The sequence below is a fragment of the Argiope bruennichi genome, chromosome 10 (assembly GCF_947563725.1).
Source record: "Argiope bruennichi chromosome 10, qqArgBrue1.1, whole genome shotgun sequence".
Taxonomy (NCBI): domain Eukaryota; kingdom Metazoa; phylum Arthropoda; class Arachnida; order Araneae; family Araneidae; genus Argiope; species Argiope bruennichi.
The window spans coordinates 51183572-51198564 of record NC_079160.1 but is presented as its reverse complement, the minus strand read 5'-3'; the positions used below and the strand labels follow the sequence as shown (position 1 = coordinate 51198564).

Here is a 14993-nt window from a genome sequence, read left to right as displayed (position 1 = left end):
AGAATAAGAAGAAAAAAAAAACTATGCTATTTGCAATTTTCTTTGTAGAAAAAATATTTTAAATAATTTTTCTATCAAAAGTTTTACAGTAACAAATAAATTCAAAACATGCTATTAAACTACATGTATGAACAAGAAGCCTTCTGGCATCCACATCGCGTTCAAGGCATTGAACTGCGTCTTTATAATGGCCAATTTAGAGCCATTTTATAAAAAGTACCTTTCTATTTAATGCATGATTTCACCTCGTGGAGATTCAACTACGGAAGAGAATTGTGGTTCCGAGTAAAGCGAATGCTTAAGTCATGAACAGAATAATCTATGGAATGACGTAACCGACAGCTGCCAAATTGTTCCAAACATTACCCTATAAAGGCAGAAAAAAAAGTTCCATACTGCACACGAATGTTCCTAAAAAAATTTGACCTTTTGTATTTTTTCTTGACCCAACCTTTTTCTTGAGGAACTTCATACCTGAAAATAAGAAGCAACTCCGTCGTATTTCTTTTGCAGTAGGCCGGAAATTTAACCTTGAACGTGAGTACGTCACCCAACAATGACTGTTCGGGTCAAAGGAGTAACAATTTTCATTGGAGTTCTTTTGCGCGCGAATACCTTTGTTAATCGACCTTCGACAAAGTGAAAAGTTTTTAGAACAATAGCTTATTTTTATAAGATGGCGGGAAAATCCTCCTGCTATTTATTCTTTTAACTTTGTTTCTCTTGATTGGATTGCCAATTTCAGTTATGTCGTAACATCCGGGCGGTATAATTGAAAATTCAGGTCATGTGTAGTTTGGCACGTGACGGCAGACGATTTCCGAATTCTTTTCACAAGAATTAAAACAGCTAAACTTATCTCTCCGCGAAGATCGAGTCACGTGTGGGTTTTGAATATTGATGTTATCGAAAGGATTACTAAGAATAAAGGATATACTAGTCGTATATAATTCATGTACAGTTTGTATGCGTTGAAATGCTTTGTTGTGGATTTTATTTCAGAACAATGTATTCGTATTCTTTTTTTATCCAGAAAGTAATTATCTTGTTATTGTTCCGATAGTCTTTTGACCCCAATTATGCGTTTACAAAGTTTTGATGGAAATTTAATTGTTTGTACTATTTTAAGAAAATGTGTTAAGTTCGTCTGAGAAAAATACCTAGATTTTTTATCACGTTTTTATTTAGTATAAAGCAGTCAAAGAAACCTTTTTCTAGGCAGAATTTTGTAATTAAATTGATTTTTTAAATGTTTTGCGTGTATTGTTATAACTTCTATTTAACAATGAATATGCTTGTGTTGTATATGTTATGATAAATGTAATTAATCATTTTTATACATTTATTTTTATAATAAAATAGTTATAATTATACACATATGATTATTCATAATCACGTTTATTACTTTTATCTCAACATATACACTAGATTTAAAGATAAAGGCACGTATAATTAAACTTCCTTAAAGCATTTTTTTTTAAAAAGTTCTCTTTCTTTGTTTTTCTTTCGTAAAGAATATGGATCGACATGATAATCCATTTTATAATTTATTCAACTTCATGAATTCACAATTATCGTTTAACTGTTTTAAAGAAAGTTATTTCAGTACAAATTACACTTTACGTGGACGTTTTAATTATGTGAGAGTAATTACAAATTATACAAAACGATGGCAACTCAAAATTGAAACCAAACTAAATGTTTGAAGCAATAATAATATGCATTAATATTAAAATTAACAAGCCAATAAAAAAACAACTTAAAAGTAAATAAACAAGCTAATTGAAAACAAAACAACATCCTATTGTACCATATAAATAAAAGCATAAAAAATGATAATAAAAGTAAGTCTAAATTTGATCAAATGCCTTAGGGTATGTGACGACGTTCGGGATGAATTTTTTTGAAAAACAGTTATATTTTGAATATTTCTATAAAAAAAGATTGAAAAAAAAATATCTATGAAATCAAAATATACCATTGACGGTGTAATTTTTCTTCTTCTTTTCTTTTTTCTTTTAAGAATTGGAAAACATGACGTTTTTTGGCTAAAAAGAGGCTTAAAGCAAAAACTCTTTAGTCTGGAAGTTTATCAAATGATTTGCTTAAAATTTTGTGGATAGTTTAATAAACATATTATTTAGTTGCTGAACTAAAAAATAAGCTGTTTTTCTATCCGTTCTTTAGATATTAGAGTTCGATTAATAAATAACGCCAAATTTTCAATCGCTTGCGCATTTGAAGCACTAAAACAACTATAAAATATTTTTAAATGATTTGATTACTTATTCTTTAGTTCAGGAACTGCAAAACATATTGAGAAATTATGATACCAAATTTGAACAAAAAAATATGCATTAAATTTTCATTTATGAGATTTTACTTAAGAAAACTCTATCAAAAATTAGAATTGGAAAAAATAGCATCTAATGATGTAAAATAGTATTAAAACGTATGTAAATACAAATATAAAAATAAGTACAATTTTCCAAAATATAGACTTAGATACAAAATTCTACCGGTTTTAGAATGAAACCTGTTCAAACATTAGAAATATTAAATTAAAAATTTCACAATTTCGCAAAAAATCATCATTTTATGTAATCACCTGAACTATTTAAAATTACATACAAATTAAATATAGAGAAATGAATCAGTTTATACAGTTCTTCATTCACAGGATAAACCTCACAGCGCATGTCAAATTTTAATCTATCTAATGTTGTTCTGTGACGTTCTTCCTGTTAATGATCCATTGAATATCAAAATCAAATTACGACGGTCAATTTCACAAGTATCATGAGAATGTGAATTGATTCCAATTAAACAATGATTTACTGCATACATGTTTAGTTCGAACCAAAGTTTTCTAATCAATCAACGCATGATTACTTCATCCCCAGAAATATTTCTCCTAACCGCAGCACCTGCAAGCTGTGTTACGAAAGTTCATGGACTTCTCTCACGATCTGACTTCACGTATATTCTAAATTCACGTAAATTCTTAGCGTTATTTTTCCTCGTGGCGCTGGGTTCTTTACAATTAATGTCAGTAAGAAAATCTTTTGAAGCATGTAGTAGCTTCTTTGCTTCTGCTTTCAACGCTTCAAAAATTCAAAATGAACGGTTTCTTTATTACAAGATACTTCTTTTTAATAAAGGTCATCTTATTTCAAATTTGATTTGTTAAGTTATTTATTTATAAGTTTCTTCGGTGCTAATTTTTTTATTGTTTCTTGAATCCTTAATATTTATGGTCTCGCTAAATTTTTATGCTTTGATATATTTTTTGTACCATGTTTCAATTTAATTTTTGGAATGACCTAGATAACAATTAAAATTTTATTTTGTATTAAATATCCAGTGATACTGTTTAAATATCAGATTCTTTAATACAGCATTAAACACTTTGCTAAACTATTTTTGATATTTCTTATAAAAAAAAATAAAAATCAGTCATTCTTTTTTTCTTGCAATACGTTTTAAGTTTACCTAAATTTTTGAAGTCTTTATGAGAATTCTGACCATCTCTATTTTTTCATTTGTTTTGCGTTAAAAGCAAATTTTTGTTTATTTTAAACACGTTTTTTAAAAGCCTGAATAATTTTAATTTCTGGACTTATTAATAAGTTTTTAATTCGCTCTCGTATAATTTTTTGTGTAAACTATTTATTATATCAATATTAAACAGGATTGATTTTATAATACTGAATTTTATAATTTGCAAGCAATTGTTTGTAGTAGTGTAAACTATTTAATATTAATATTTGATTAAAATTATTTATTGTAACAAAATTAATTATTCTGTAACCATTATTGTAACTTGTTACCTTTCCTAAAATATATCTTAAATTTCAGTATTATTTATGTTTCTTTGTTTGTGTAGCTGTCTATAATATGTGTCGCATATTTTCAAGCTTAGGTGATGAATCCTGTATCCTGCAAGGGAAATAAATAAGTTAATAAGTAAAATATTTAAAAAAAATTAATTATTAAACCATATTAAAAAAAGCAGACGCATTTGGTTAAAATGAAAATAAAATGCTTTCTTAAAAAATGTAAAAATGCTTATAAGTAGTATAAACGCTATCTTGATATTTCTTTTTAATATTTGAACATTCATTGACAGATTCAAAATTTAAGAAAAAATATTGAAAAGGCGAGGGTCGGGCAAAAATACTTTGTAGTGAAAAAAATTGTCATTATTTTAATCGTTTATGTTCTACATAATTTGTTTGTTAAATCAACTCAGTCTTAACGATTTTAATAAAAGTTTCTAAATAACTATTTTCCATTTTGGTAATTAACTAATACTTCATTTTTTAAATTTATTCATTTTAAAAAATTTCTGTTGCAAATGAAAAAAAGAAAAGAAATTAAAGTAGTTGTAATATAGATTGATATGATAAATTAGTGCTGAATACTAATACTAACGGCTGAGAAAACGCAAGTTTTCTTTTTCAAAGATGCTTTTTTAATATCTTACTATAATTTCTTTTTTCAATGATGTATATACTTACTGAAAAGCTAGAAACTAAATAATCTATGAATAACCACCCCGAATGATTTAATACGTTAGAATTCAGAAACAGTTTTTGGCATTGGTTCTTTCCAGAATATTTTATGTTCCACAAATCGTTCTGTCCCCAGTAGAACCAATGCCACTTCACGTAACTAGATCACTAGGTCTAGATCACACGTTTTGATCGATAACGCTCGCGACCTCTTGCGGGCGTGAATGCAAAGCAGGAGAGAACAAAGTGACCATTAGAATGGATCATAATCTTTCTCTCTTTGCATTTAATCTTTGTATATTGTATGGTATTATTATCTGTGCCTACTTCGTTCGCAGTTCACGCTTTGCACGTGTTGCATGAACTTGAGACGATGCTAAGTGTGGCGGGGGGGGGGACCCTGTTTACTTTAAAATAGGTCTATTTTTGTGAAACTTTACAAATTTCTATTTTTCTTTGCTGACAAAAGTTCGAAGTCTTTTTCAAAAATTGTTTATAGTAAATTGTCAGGAAATAGAGCATGATACAACAATTCTGATTGGTTATTAGAGACCATTGTTATCACGATAAGCTGGATAATAGATTTCGTATGAATAGTTTTTATTTTAGAAAATTCAGCTAAAGAACGTAACATGAGTGCGAGAGAGAGAGAGAAATAAAATAAATATCAACCTTTAAAATTACTGAGGAATTCGGCATGACCGAAGACTCCTTTGATAGCCAATAAGTTTTTTTTAATGGAATTTATTATTTGAATATTTTATTACTTCATACTTTTAACATTATTCATATAATATATGATGGATTTTTTTTTTTTTTTTTTTTTTTTTTTTTTTTTTTGCAAAAATATAGCAAAAATAGAATTTGAAAATGTATATATATCCGAATTCTAGCTTGTCCTAATTGAAGTTAGTCTTCACTTTTTAAAATAGGAATACAAGTGACTCATTTTGATTTTCAAAAAGAAAAAAAAAAGAATTTATTCGTAATCTTAAATGTAAAGCCCAGTAACAAACTAAATTAAACAAATAATATATTAAAATTTTTTTAAAGTCAATTCCTACTTAGGTCAACAAGAAAAAATTATTTTAGTTATTTTTTATTAAATAATTACAATTAATATAAATATGTATATACATATGACAGAATTACAATATTAAGTGGCAACATAGAATTTGAATTGAAAAAACTGTATTAACATCAAGTGTCATCCACTACAAGTTTTATATATTGCTTTTATATTACTTATTAAAATTTTTAACTTGGCGACCATTTAAAAATTAATTAAATTTAATTAATGAATTAATATTTGAAATTACCTAATAAATGAAGAATTACGTCAAGTAATATATAAATTTTTTTTTTAAATCGAATTCCTACTTATTTTCTTATATTATTTATATATATCTTATATAATTTATGATCGGGTGTCGCGTCAGTAATATCAGAGCTTGGCGACAAACTTGGCAACCATTTGGCGACTTGGTGACGGATTTGGTGACTTTGATGACTAAATAGAAATTACTGGACAAATTTAATTAATTATTTAATATTTGAAAAAAAATGTATTAACATCAAGTGTCCTCCACTACAAGTTTAAAAAAATGTATTTGAACTTGAGTGGATGAGTATATATATATATATATATATAGGGACAGTGTGAACTAATAGTAGGAATTGAAAAAAAAATATCGTTTTAATTCAGTGTTTTAAAAATTAATTAAAAAATTTAATTGTTTTTAATTATTTATGATTATATATATAATGGAAATTTTCATTTATGTAGTTTTTCCTCCAATACACCTCTAGGTCGCTATACTAGTATGGAATCAGAATTTAATTTGATTAATTGATAGTCAAATTCTGAAAATTTAAAAATGGTGTATTAATGGTAATCAGTGCTTCATCAATCTACAGAATTTCAGCATAATAAGTAGGGAATGCAATCTTTTTATCGACTTCTCTTTTCTATAAACATAAAGCAAGTAAAGTTAAATGAAAGAATTAAAAAAATTATTAAGAATTAATATTAAATATTAATTTATATGTCGTAAAAACATATTTAATTAAAAATATTTTTGATACTTTCTAATCATATATATTTATTACTTTGTAATCAAATATACTTAAATATATATATATTTTATAAATTGGGGAAATTAACAGATGTGTTTGATGATTGTTTTTCGAGGCACCAGAGTTATTGTTTACTAAATCACTTTGTTCTATAATTGAAAGTCATGATTTAAGTAAATCGTTATTATATTTTGACTTTACAGAATACTATATTTGAAAACATTTCCAAAACATATATTTTGGAAAAAACCTAGAACAATGCAAAAATTTCAATAATGCTTTTATCTTTAAAATCGATTTTTGATTTATAAGTAGTCTATTCCATATGTAGAGTAATTCTGCCTAGAAGTTACTCACATTTAGATGCAATCTCCAGAAATGAATCAATCCGCAATTATTAAAATGGCAGTTGACTCCCGATTACACGATTCCGTCCATTTACGATAACAGCGGGATTTCATTTTAATTTCACCGCCTACGTGTATGTAATATTGTGTATTTTTTGAAGTACTTCTCAATGGGAGATTGCGTCGCAAGGTTAAAAGGTAAATGAATGTCTTTAAATGTACAGTACTGTTCTATTAGTTGTTGTAGAATAACTCGAATGTTTTTTTTTATATATATAATTTGTAAAGGTAATTTTTTCTTGAAAATGTACCGAATAGATCTTCATGTATATGTTTTATTATTAAAAATGTTTAATTTAATTCGGTTATTTCATAAAATATTTACCTGCTGAATTAAATTGCAGATGAAGTCAAGTAAAATATAAATTTATTAAAGATAGACAGTTTGAGTGTAAAATAAAGTCGTTCAGCAAATTTATGATTGACTTTGCTAAAGGTCTCAAAAAGTACACTAAATTATGTAGACCAACAGTTCCCAAATCTTTTGGTTATATGAACTACCTGTTGTGCAAAAAATATTTTGAGGGGCTAATTATCTGAATATTTAAGCGACGTATGCATGACACACCCGCGCTTTTGTGTATTGGTAATAAGCAAAGCTTACCATGAAAAGGATAAAAACATAATGTTTATGAAGCGAATAATGTTGTTATTACTTAGAAACAACAGTATAAGAAAACACAAAAATACTCGATCAAGATTCAAAATAATAATTAAAAAAAGAAAAAAAAAAAACCTAATTGGGAATTTTCAAATTGTTTTTCTTCAATGTGAAATTCAATATATGAATAAAATACGGCAGTTTCGGTTTCAAATCTTTTCTATGTGTAGCTTGTTCTGTGCTTAAGTTTTTTATTTGAAAAAGTACGTTCAAACAGATAAATGACCGAGAACCCATCAAATGACTCGATGCAAGTTCGGCAATTGCTGGATATTGTTTTGCGAAATATATATCCAGAGAGGGATCAATGATGTTCTAAAAAAGAAATTAAAGTTTGGACAAACGATAATTCAAAAATGGATCTTATTCATTTAATGGTATTTTCACTTTATTTATTTAGTATTCTTTAAAAGAATTCTTTAATTTTCGTTTTCAGTTTTCGAAAAACAACACCTGAAACGAATATAAAAGGACCGTCCATCGCGCCCCACAGGTTGGGATTCACTATTTATTCTTTTTAATGTCATGTGTTTCTACTGCAATCGTAACTTTGAAGCAGTCGCAGTACTCTGTCTTCTCTTTTGGATTATAAATGGCGATGCCTGATTAGGCACGCATCCCATAGTGCACTGCGATTGTAATTATAACAAAATGAGATGCTGTTCTGTTAAGGTGCGCGCGTTAATGTCTTGTCTTGTCTTTTGTGTTTTGTTTTTGTTTTGTGTGAAATGTGACCATTAAAGAAATGTTCCCAAAAACATGGGTCCTCTTGCTTCCACTGCACGTATCATAATGATTTTCATTCCACCACAACTTGTATGATTATTATGTGTACATTGTGAAAGACTCTATAATGATTCCATAATGTTTTTTCGGTAACATAGGTGACATTTCATTTTGTTTTCTCTGTAACATATCGACTGGATGTAAATAAATCCTTTTTCTTAAATCTTCGATTCATTGGGATTTTACTGTCATAAATTCTTCAATATAATACATGATACAAATCCCCCACACGCAAGTTTTTTTTCTGTTGAAAATTATCTCAAATATATATATTTGATTTCATAACTGTACATATTTCAAAAATATGAAATAAGGAAAAATAAACACCTGTTCATCTTTATTAGTCCCTGTCCTAGAAATTTACTTCCATTGCACATTAAACAATAATGATTTCAAAGTAAAATAATATCTGTTTGTTATTTGCTAATAACTGGATATGCAAATAGCATCAGAGGAGCAATTGTCATTTTTGGTGTTAATGATGTCACCATTTCTGTAATTGCCATTGATTCTGTATGGATTGCTAATTGAGATTTTTAGATCCACTACACTGTTTGAAGATCTATAGTTTCTTAATTGGTATCTTTATTGGAACAATAAAATAAACATAGCTTGATTGCTGTTTAATTATGCTTTATTCAGAGTAAGAGAATATGAGAATAAAAGAATGACATTCATTGCTTATAAAGATTTCGTAGAGATACTCTATAAATAATCCTAAATGGTACTGTTCTAATTCTTTGTCAGAACATTCTGTCGTATCTGTTTTAATTTTCTGCTTTGTTCTCTTATTACTTTCTAGTAGGGAAGGGGTCAATATCGCACAGTCTGCTATTCCGAGAGTTTTGTAATAAAAAAGGCAGAAAATGATCATGTCTAAATTGTGGAAGGGATATGTGTTAAAAAAAACTGCTTTATCTTCGAATTTTTCGTTTTTATTTGAGCATTGAAAGAAATCGTTTTCTTTATAATTTCGGTTCTCATTTTTTAAAAATAAAACTCTTGTCAAAGCAATAAAAACAATTTACATCTACAAATATTGTTAAAATGAGCATGAAAATTCAAAAATGCAACGATCAGCATTGTTGAAATTTTGCATACAATTTTATCAATAGAATTACAGATGTTTATTAGATATTGAACCAAATTATGATTGAATTGACAGTCTTTTAGTTTATGAAATCATGTATATATTGACATATATTTAAAAAAACAATTATCAAATCAGATTATAATTTTGTTTCATTTTAGCTTATGCTAAATGAACATAAAGGGATATTTTTTTTTCACTAAGTGGACATACAATTATCGACTACCTAATGAATATTCTTCGCATGTTTGTGTCGTCAGGCACTTTTAAAAACACATATATCGAGACGTCACATATATGTGATAGTGAAATCGGGTAAGAAAATATTGATGCCCATGTAAATAACGCTAGATTCGGGTAAAAAAATGGCCATATCTCATATGTGTGACACTGAATCTCTGTGAATCTGAGAATGAATGAATGTTTGAATCTGTGACGTCATATACATGTGACGATGGACTTGAGTAAAAAGATAGGGGCGTCACATATATGTAAAGTTGGACTCGGTTAGGAAAATAGGGGCCTCACATATAAGTGATGCTGAATTCGGGTAAAATGATAGAGACATCACATACATATGTCGTTGAACACGTCACATATATATGACGTATATAACGATAGGGTTAAAAGCACTTGACTTTACTTATTATTTATCATTTGATTTTGAAATAAATTTGTTTCTCCTTTCCATCCAGATTCAGCATGGCCACCAACAATACACTCAATGCAACTTTGCCCGATTACTTCTACGACAAATGTCTCGAACCGGGTCTCTTGCTTCCGTTCTTCGACGAGTCCAAATGGAATATGGGAGTGCGGGCCTTCCTGTACCTGCTGGCCCTGCTATACTGCTTTCTGGGCATCGCCATCATCGCCGACATCTTCATGTGTGCCATCGAGAAAATCACTAGCAAAACGCGCAAAATCATGCTGTCGACATCCAACGAGCTGGAGCCAGAGGTCATCGAGGTCAAGGTCTGGAATGACACGGTGGCCAACCTCACACTGATGGCCCTTGGTTCCAGTGCACCTGAGATTCTATTGTCCATCATAGAGATTGTGGGCAACAAGTAAGAATTTTTATGTTTAGTAATTCTTAGATACAAGATCTGTAATTCCTTAATCCTAAAGAGGAACATACTGCTGTAGAGTATTGTTTGTTTTGAAATGCATCTTTTCAGAGTTTTACTGTATTTGAAATGCTCTTTCTTTGTTATGTTTTGGTCTATTAATATATAGATTTGCAGCTACTCAGGAGACGCTAAGGATAGACCTCGCAATTTTAAATTTTATCTTTGATACCTGAGGAAATATTCCCATTTCCAAACATTTGTTTAACATTTTAAGTGGAAGATATTTAATTCTCATCCAGATTTAAATATGCACTAAACTCACTTACATTCGAAAGGAATTGGAAAATTGAGGAGTTCTTGGAACATGCGATCCAACGAATACGATATCCTGCTATCAAAACTGTTCGCGCTCACAGCTGTTTAACATTTTAAAGTAGAACGTTGAAAAAAAATGGAATCTTATTTCTAGATTTGGCTAAACGGAATCTAACATCACATTTTCAAAATTAAATTTAGCAGGGAAATATTATAATAATTTTTCATATGCGAAGTTATACTAAAAGTTGTCATTGTCAAAACAGTTTGCGTCTAGATTTTAATACGTCTTTCATGTTTCAGATTCTCTCGCGTTTGAAAAACCATTTTAAAAATTGCATCTATTTCAGCCAATCTGCCACTCTTTTTTAAACAAAATGAAACAAATTTTTATATTTGAGACTTCAATAAGTTAGATGGATACATGTTGACGTACATCTTGAATAATATGTATTTCAGTTAAGGTGGGCCTGTAGTAGTCTACAGCTATTGGATTCAGTTTGACCTTCCTGGTTAAGAGTTAGAAATATTCATTCTGATTGAAATATAGTTGCTAATTTGGAAAACCGTTATTGTAGTAAAATCCTTTTCGGTCAACGCTTAATTCAGTCTTGTAGGAGCAACAAGGAAATTGGTTTCAGTATTTTACTTATAGTAAAAATTTATATCTAAGAGTAATTTTAAACGAAACTGTAAAAAAAATTGTAAGATTTTTTAAAAGCAATCTTAAAACTGTAATATAAATTTTGTCAGAACTGTTGATTTTTAAATCCCCAAAACCGTTTGAAAAAAAAAAAAAAAAAAAAAAAAAAAAAAGACCAGATTGACAAATAAATAAGTTTGAGAAAAATTTTTGAAATTTTTTGCTGTATTTAATTTTTATTTGAGTAAGTTCGTGTACAGCATCTTTGTAACTCAAATGAAAGCGTAATATTTAATTTAATTACTTGAAAACATCGAAGGGAAAAACTCTAGAATTCTGAACTCCCGAAATTGCAAAGCCCTTTTGCAGCAGGTACCTGATTTATAATCCGACCTCGCATTCCATGAATATAGGCCAAAATGGAAAAACATATTGAAAATTTAAAGTGCTTTCTTAAAAACATGCCCATTAAAGGGACTAACGAATGTGTCAGTCCTAGTTCTTTTAGCTGATATAGCACTTTAATAATTCCCGTTTCTGTAATCCCTAATTCGATATGAGATATCATCAAATCGTAATGACCATATCATTTGCTTCTAATGACATATTTGATATTTCTAATGACACATCCATTTTTATCTGATCGAGCTCTCTTCTGTCATGCAGAAATAGGCTAATGATAGAATGGTCGGCATCTCTGAAGTGTCAATACAGATGAAATCATCGAGCTTTATAAGAAACATTGATATTTGTTCCACTCATCAATTTCTCGATGTATTTAAATATGCATCCATCAGAATAAAAGTTGGACGAAGAATTATTTTATCTTAATGATTGAATTTTAACTACACTCTATTATTTCGAGGTCATATTTATAGAGATAGCATCGCGAAAAATGGATATTGCGATATTCTTTAGTTTCGTCTCGTAAACTAATTTGGGACCAGGACCTTGCGCATTGTTGAAGGCCATTCTTTTTGGTTCATTAAGTAAATGTGCATAAAAATGGGGGTCAAAATGAGAGACCGGACAAGACCTATTACCCAACTGAATTGAATAATGCCAGAAAGAAAAGCAGGAGAAATTTTGTTGAGCCGCAGTGTTGGATTTTGTTAAGTTGGAGCAAAAACATTTTTTTTTTCTCTTTACGAATAAGTAATCTTCAAGTAATAAATTTAATTGTATTCTTAAAATGATAAATTTACTTTTTGTCAGAAATATACTTCCTGTTTTATGCGATGACGATGTTTTTGGTTTTATTACTTCATTAATCATCACTTAGTTCATTATTTCACATTCATAGAATTTTTGGATTTTTATCATCGTCAATAAAAAAACTGAGAACCAACCGCAATTTCATTATGTCATGGTCATTATGACTTTCATCAATTGAAGAATTTTGGGACTGGCGCCCTGGCCTAGGGGTAGCGCGTCTTCCCCGTGGTCTAGGCGTTCCGGGTCCGAGTCCTGGTTCGGGCATGGTTGTTCTCTCCCTTGTGTTCTCTCTGTGAGGTGCGTGAATGAGCCCCCCTGTAAGAAGGGGTTGTGCTAGCAAGTGTGTGTGTGCTATCTTCATTTGAGCTAGAAGTCAGACTTCTGCCCTCGGGTACTCAGGGGTCTTTACCCTCAGAAGTTACTGCTCGAAAATTTGGCTTAAAATAGTCTGACGTCAAAAAAAAAAAAAAAAAAAGAATTTTGCGAAAATGTAAGTAAATAATAATTTGACGATGGAAAGTCTATTTTTCATGATGAATGCGATACAACTTTTAACTACTCACCAATAATTTTTTACCAATTATAATTCATTAAATAAGGGCTTAATCTTCCGTTATTTTGGAGGAAAAAAAATTAAACATGAAGATTTGCTTAAAGATTACAAAATTAGGAAGCTACCAAAAACATATAATTCTATCAAATTGATTCCATAGTTTTCTTTTGAAAAATTTCAGTTTTTAATTTGGTTCACCAGGATTATTTATCATTATCATTAATAGAAATAATCGATTTTTGATCGATATTTATCATTGTTTTTTTTAAATGGATTATTTTCGCTACGTTTAGAGTATAAAGTACAAATCTGATATGTGTATTCATTGAATTTGTTTCGTTAATGTGAAATTCAAATTTCGAACTTTTTAATTGTTTCATTTTTTACAAATGTTCCATTGATGGTTGAAAAAAGAACGTGGGAATATTTCTCTGATCTCATATCCTGAAATATGACGATCCTTATCGGTTACAGAAATGATTCAGATATCACTTTCATCATCTGACCATCTTTCATAATTGCAAGTTGTATCTCCCCGCTTTGTGTAGTTTCAAAATAGAATGCAAATATAATTAAATTAAATTAAATTAAATTAAATTAAACTAAATTCAAGAATGATATGAAAAACGATATGTGCATTTTATATAATGTACGAGAAGCATAAAGGGGAAGGGGGCTAACATTTCTCCAGTGAAAGAGGGACCGCGCATATTAAAATCACACTTTCTAGACTTGATTCCGACGAATATCTGACGTGTATATGAGCTCGAAGCATGTTATATCGGCCGTCGAGTGTCAGATTTCATCGCGTGGATGTTTGGAGAGTTCAGGTTGAGGTTCATGCCTGTTATCTGACTGCTGTTCTGAATGACGAAATTCATTTCAAATTAATTTCCCCGTTGTAGCTTCAAAAGAGAAGATAAATATAGCATAGCATGGCAATCCATTTCATGGATTATTATTGTATATTTTAAAAGCTGTAACTGTATTAAATTCCACATAAACTTTATAAACATCTGTGCTGTCGAATAATCAGATACCCATTGTAACTGATTGATTATTGTTACGCCATGTTCAGCTTCCATTTCCTAATTTTGTTCTTGTTAATTCTTACAGCTTCGAATCTGGAGCCTTAGGACCCGGAACCATTGTAGGTTCCGCAGCTTTCAACTTGCTCGTCATCTGTGGCGTGTGCATAATGGCTTTACCGGCAGGCGAAACGAGAAGAATTCGTGCATTCAGCGTAAGTATCGCAAATTCAAAAATTTTATTCAGGTTATTCAAACGCAGTTACACCGATTACTAATGCTTGTAACTTTCTTCTTAATAATGAAAGAAATTAAACATCTGAATGCACTGCAAAAGGAAGCTCAAAATTTTGTTCATGATTTTGGGAGTATCATAATTAGCACGCTGTAATCTATTTAACGCCAGTTACTATCGTGAAGGATTGTACAGTACTGTGCAAATTAATTGGGACAAACACAGAAATTTTCACAAATGTTGTTTAATTATTATAGGTTACATTACATGCACAGTATAGCAATCTAATATAAAATATGTCCTCCTCTAGCTTGAATGAGATCCTGTACACGGTTTGGCATGGATTCCACTAAATGAGAACATAAATTTTTGATCCCGACATCTCGAAACCAAGCTT

General features: G+C 29.6%; 1 protein-coding gene across 1 annotated transcript in view; it reads left to right on the top strand.

Annotated features, from left to right (window-relative positions):
• The window catches only part of LOC129988748 (sodium/calcium exchanger 2-like), a 79744-nt gene that overhangs the window by 25066 nt on the left and 39685 nt on the right, over positions 1 to 14993 (top strand). Inside the window, exons 2-3 of the mRNA XM_056097016.1 lie at positions 10230 to 10604; positions 14450 to 14576. Of these exons, the coding sequence (XP_055952991.1) occupies positions 10237 to 10604; positions 14450 to 14576 (495 nt within the window). The 5' untranslated portion in view covers positions 10230 to 10236. The remainder of the gene's footprint in view (positions 1 to 10229; positions 10605 to 14449; positions 14577 to 14993) is intronic.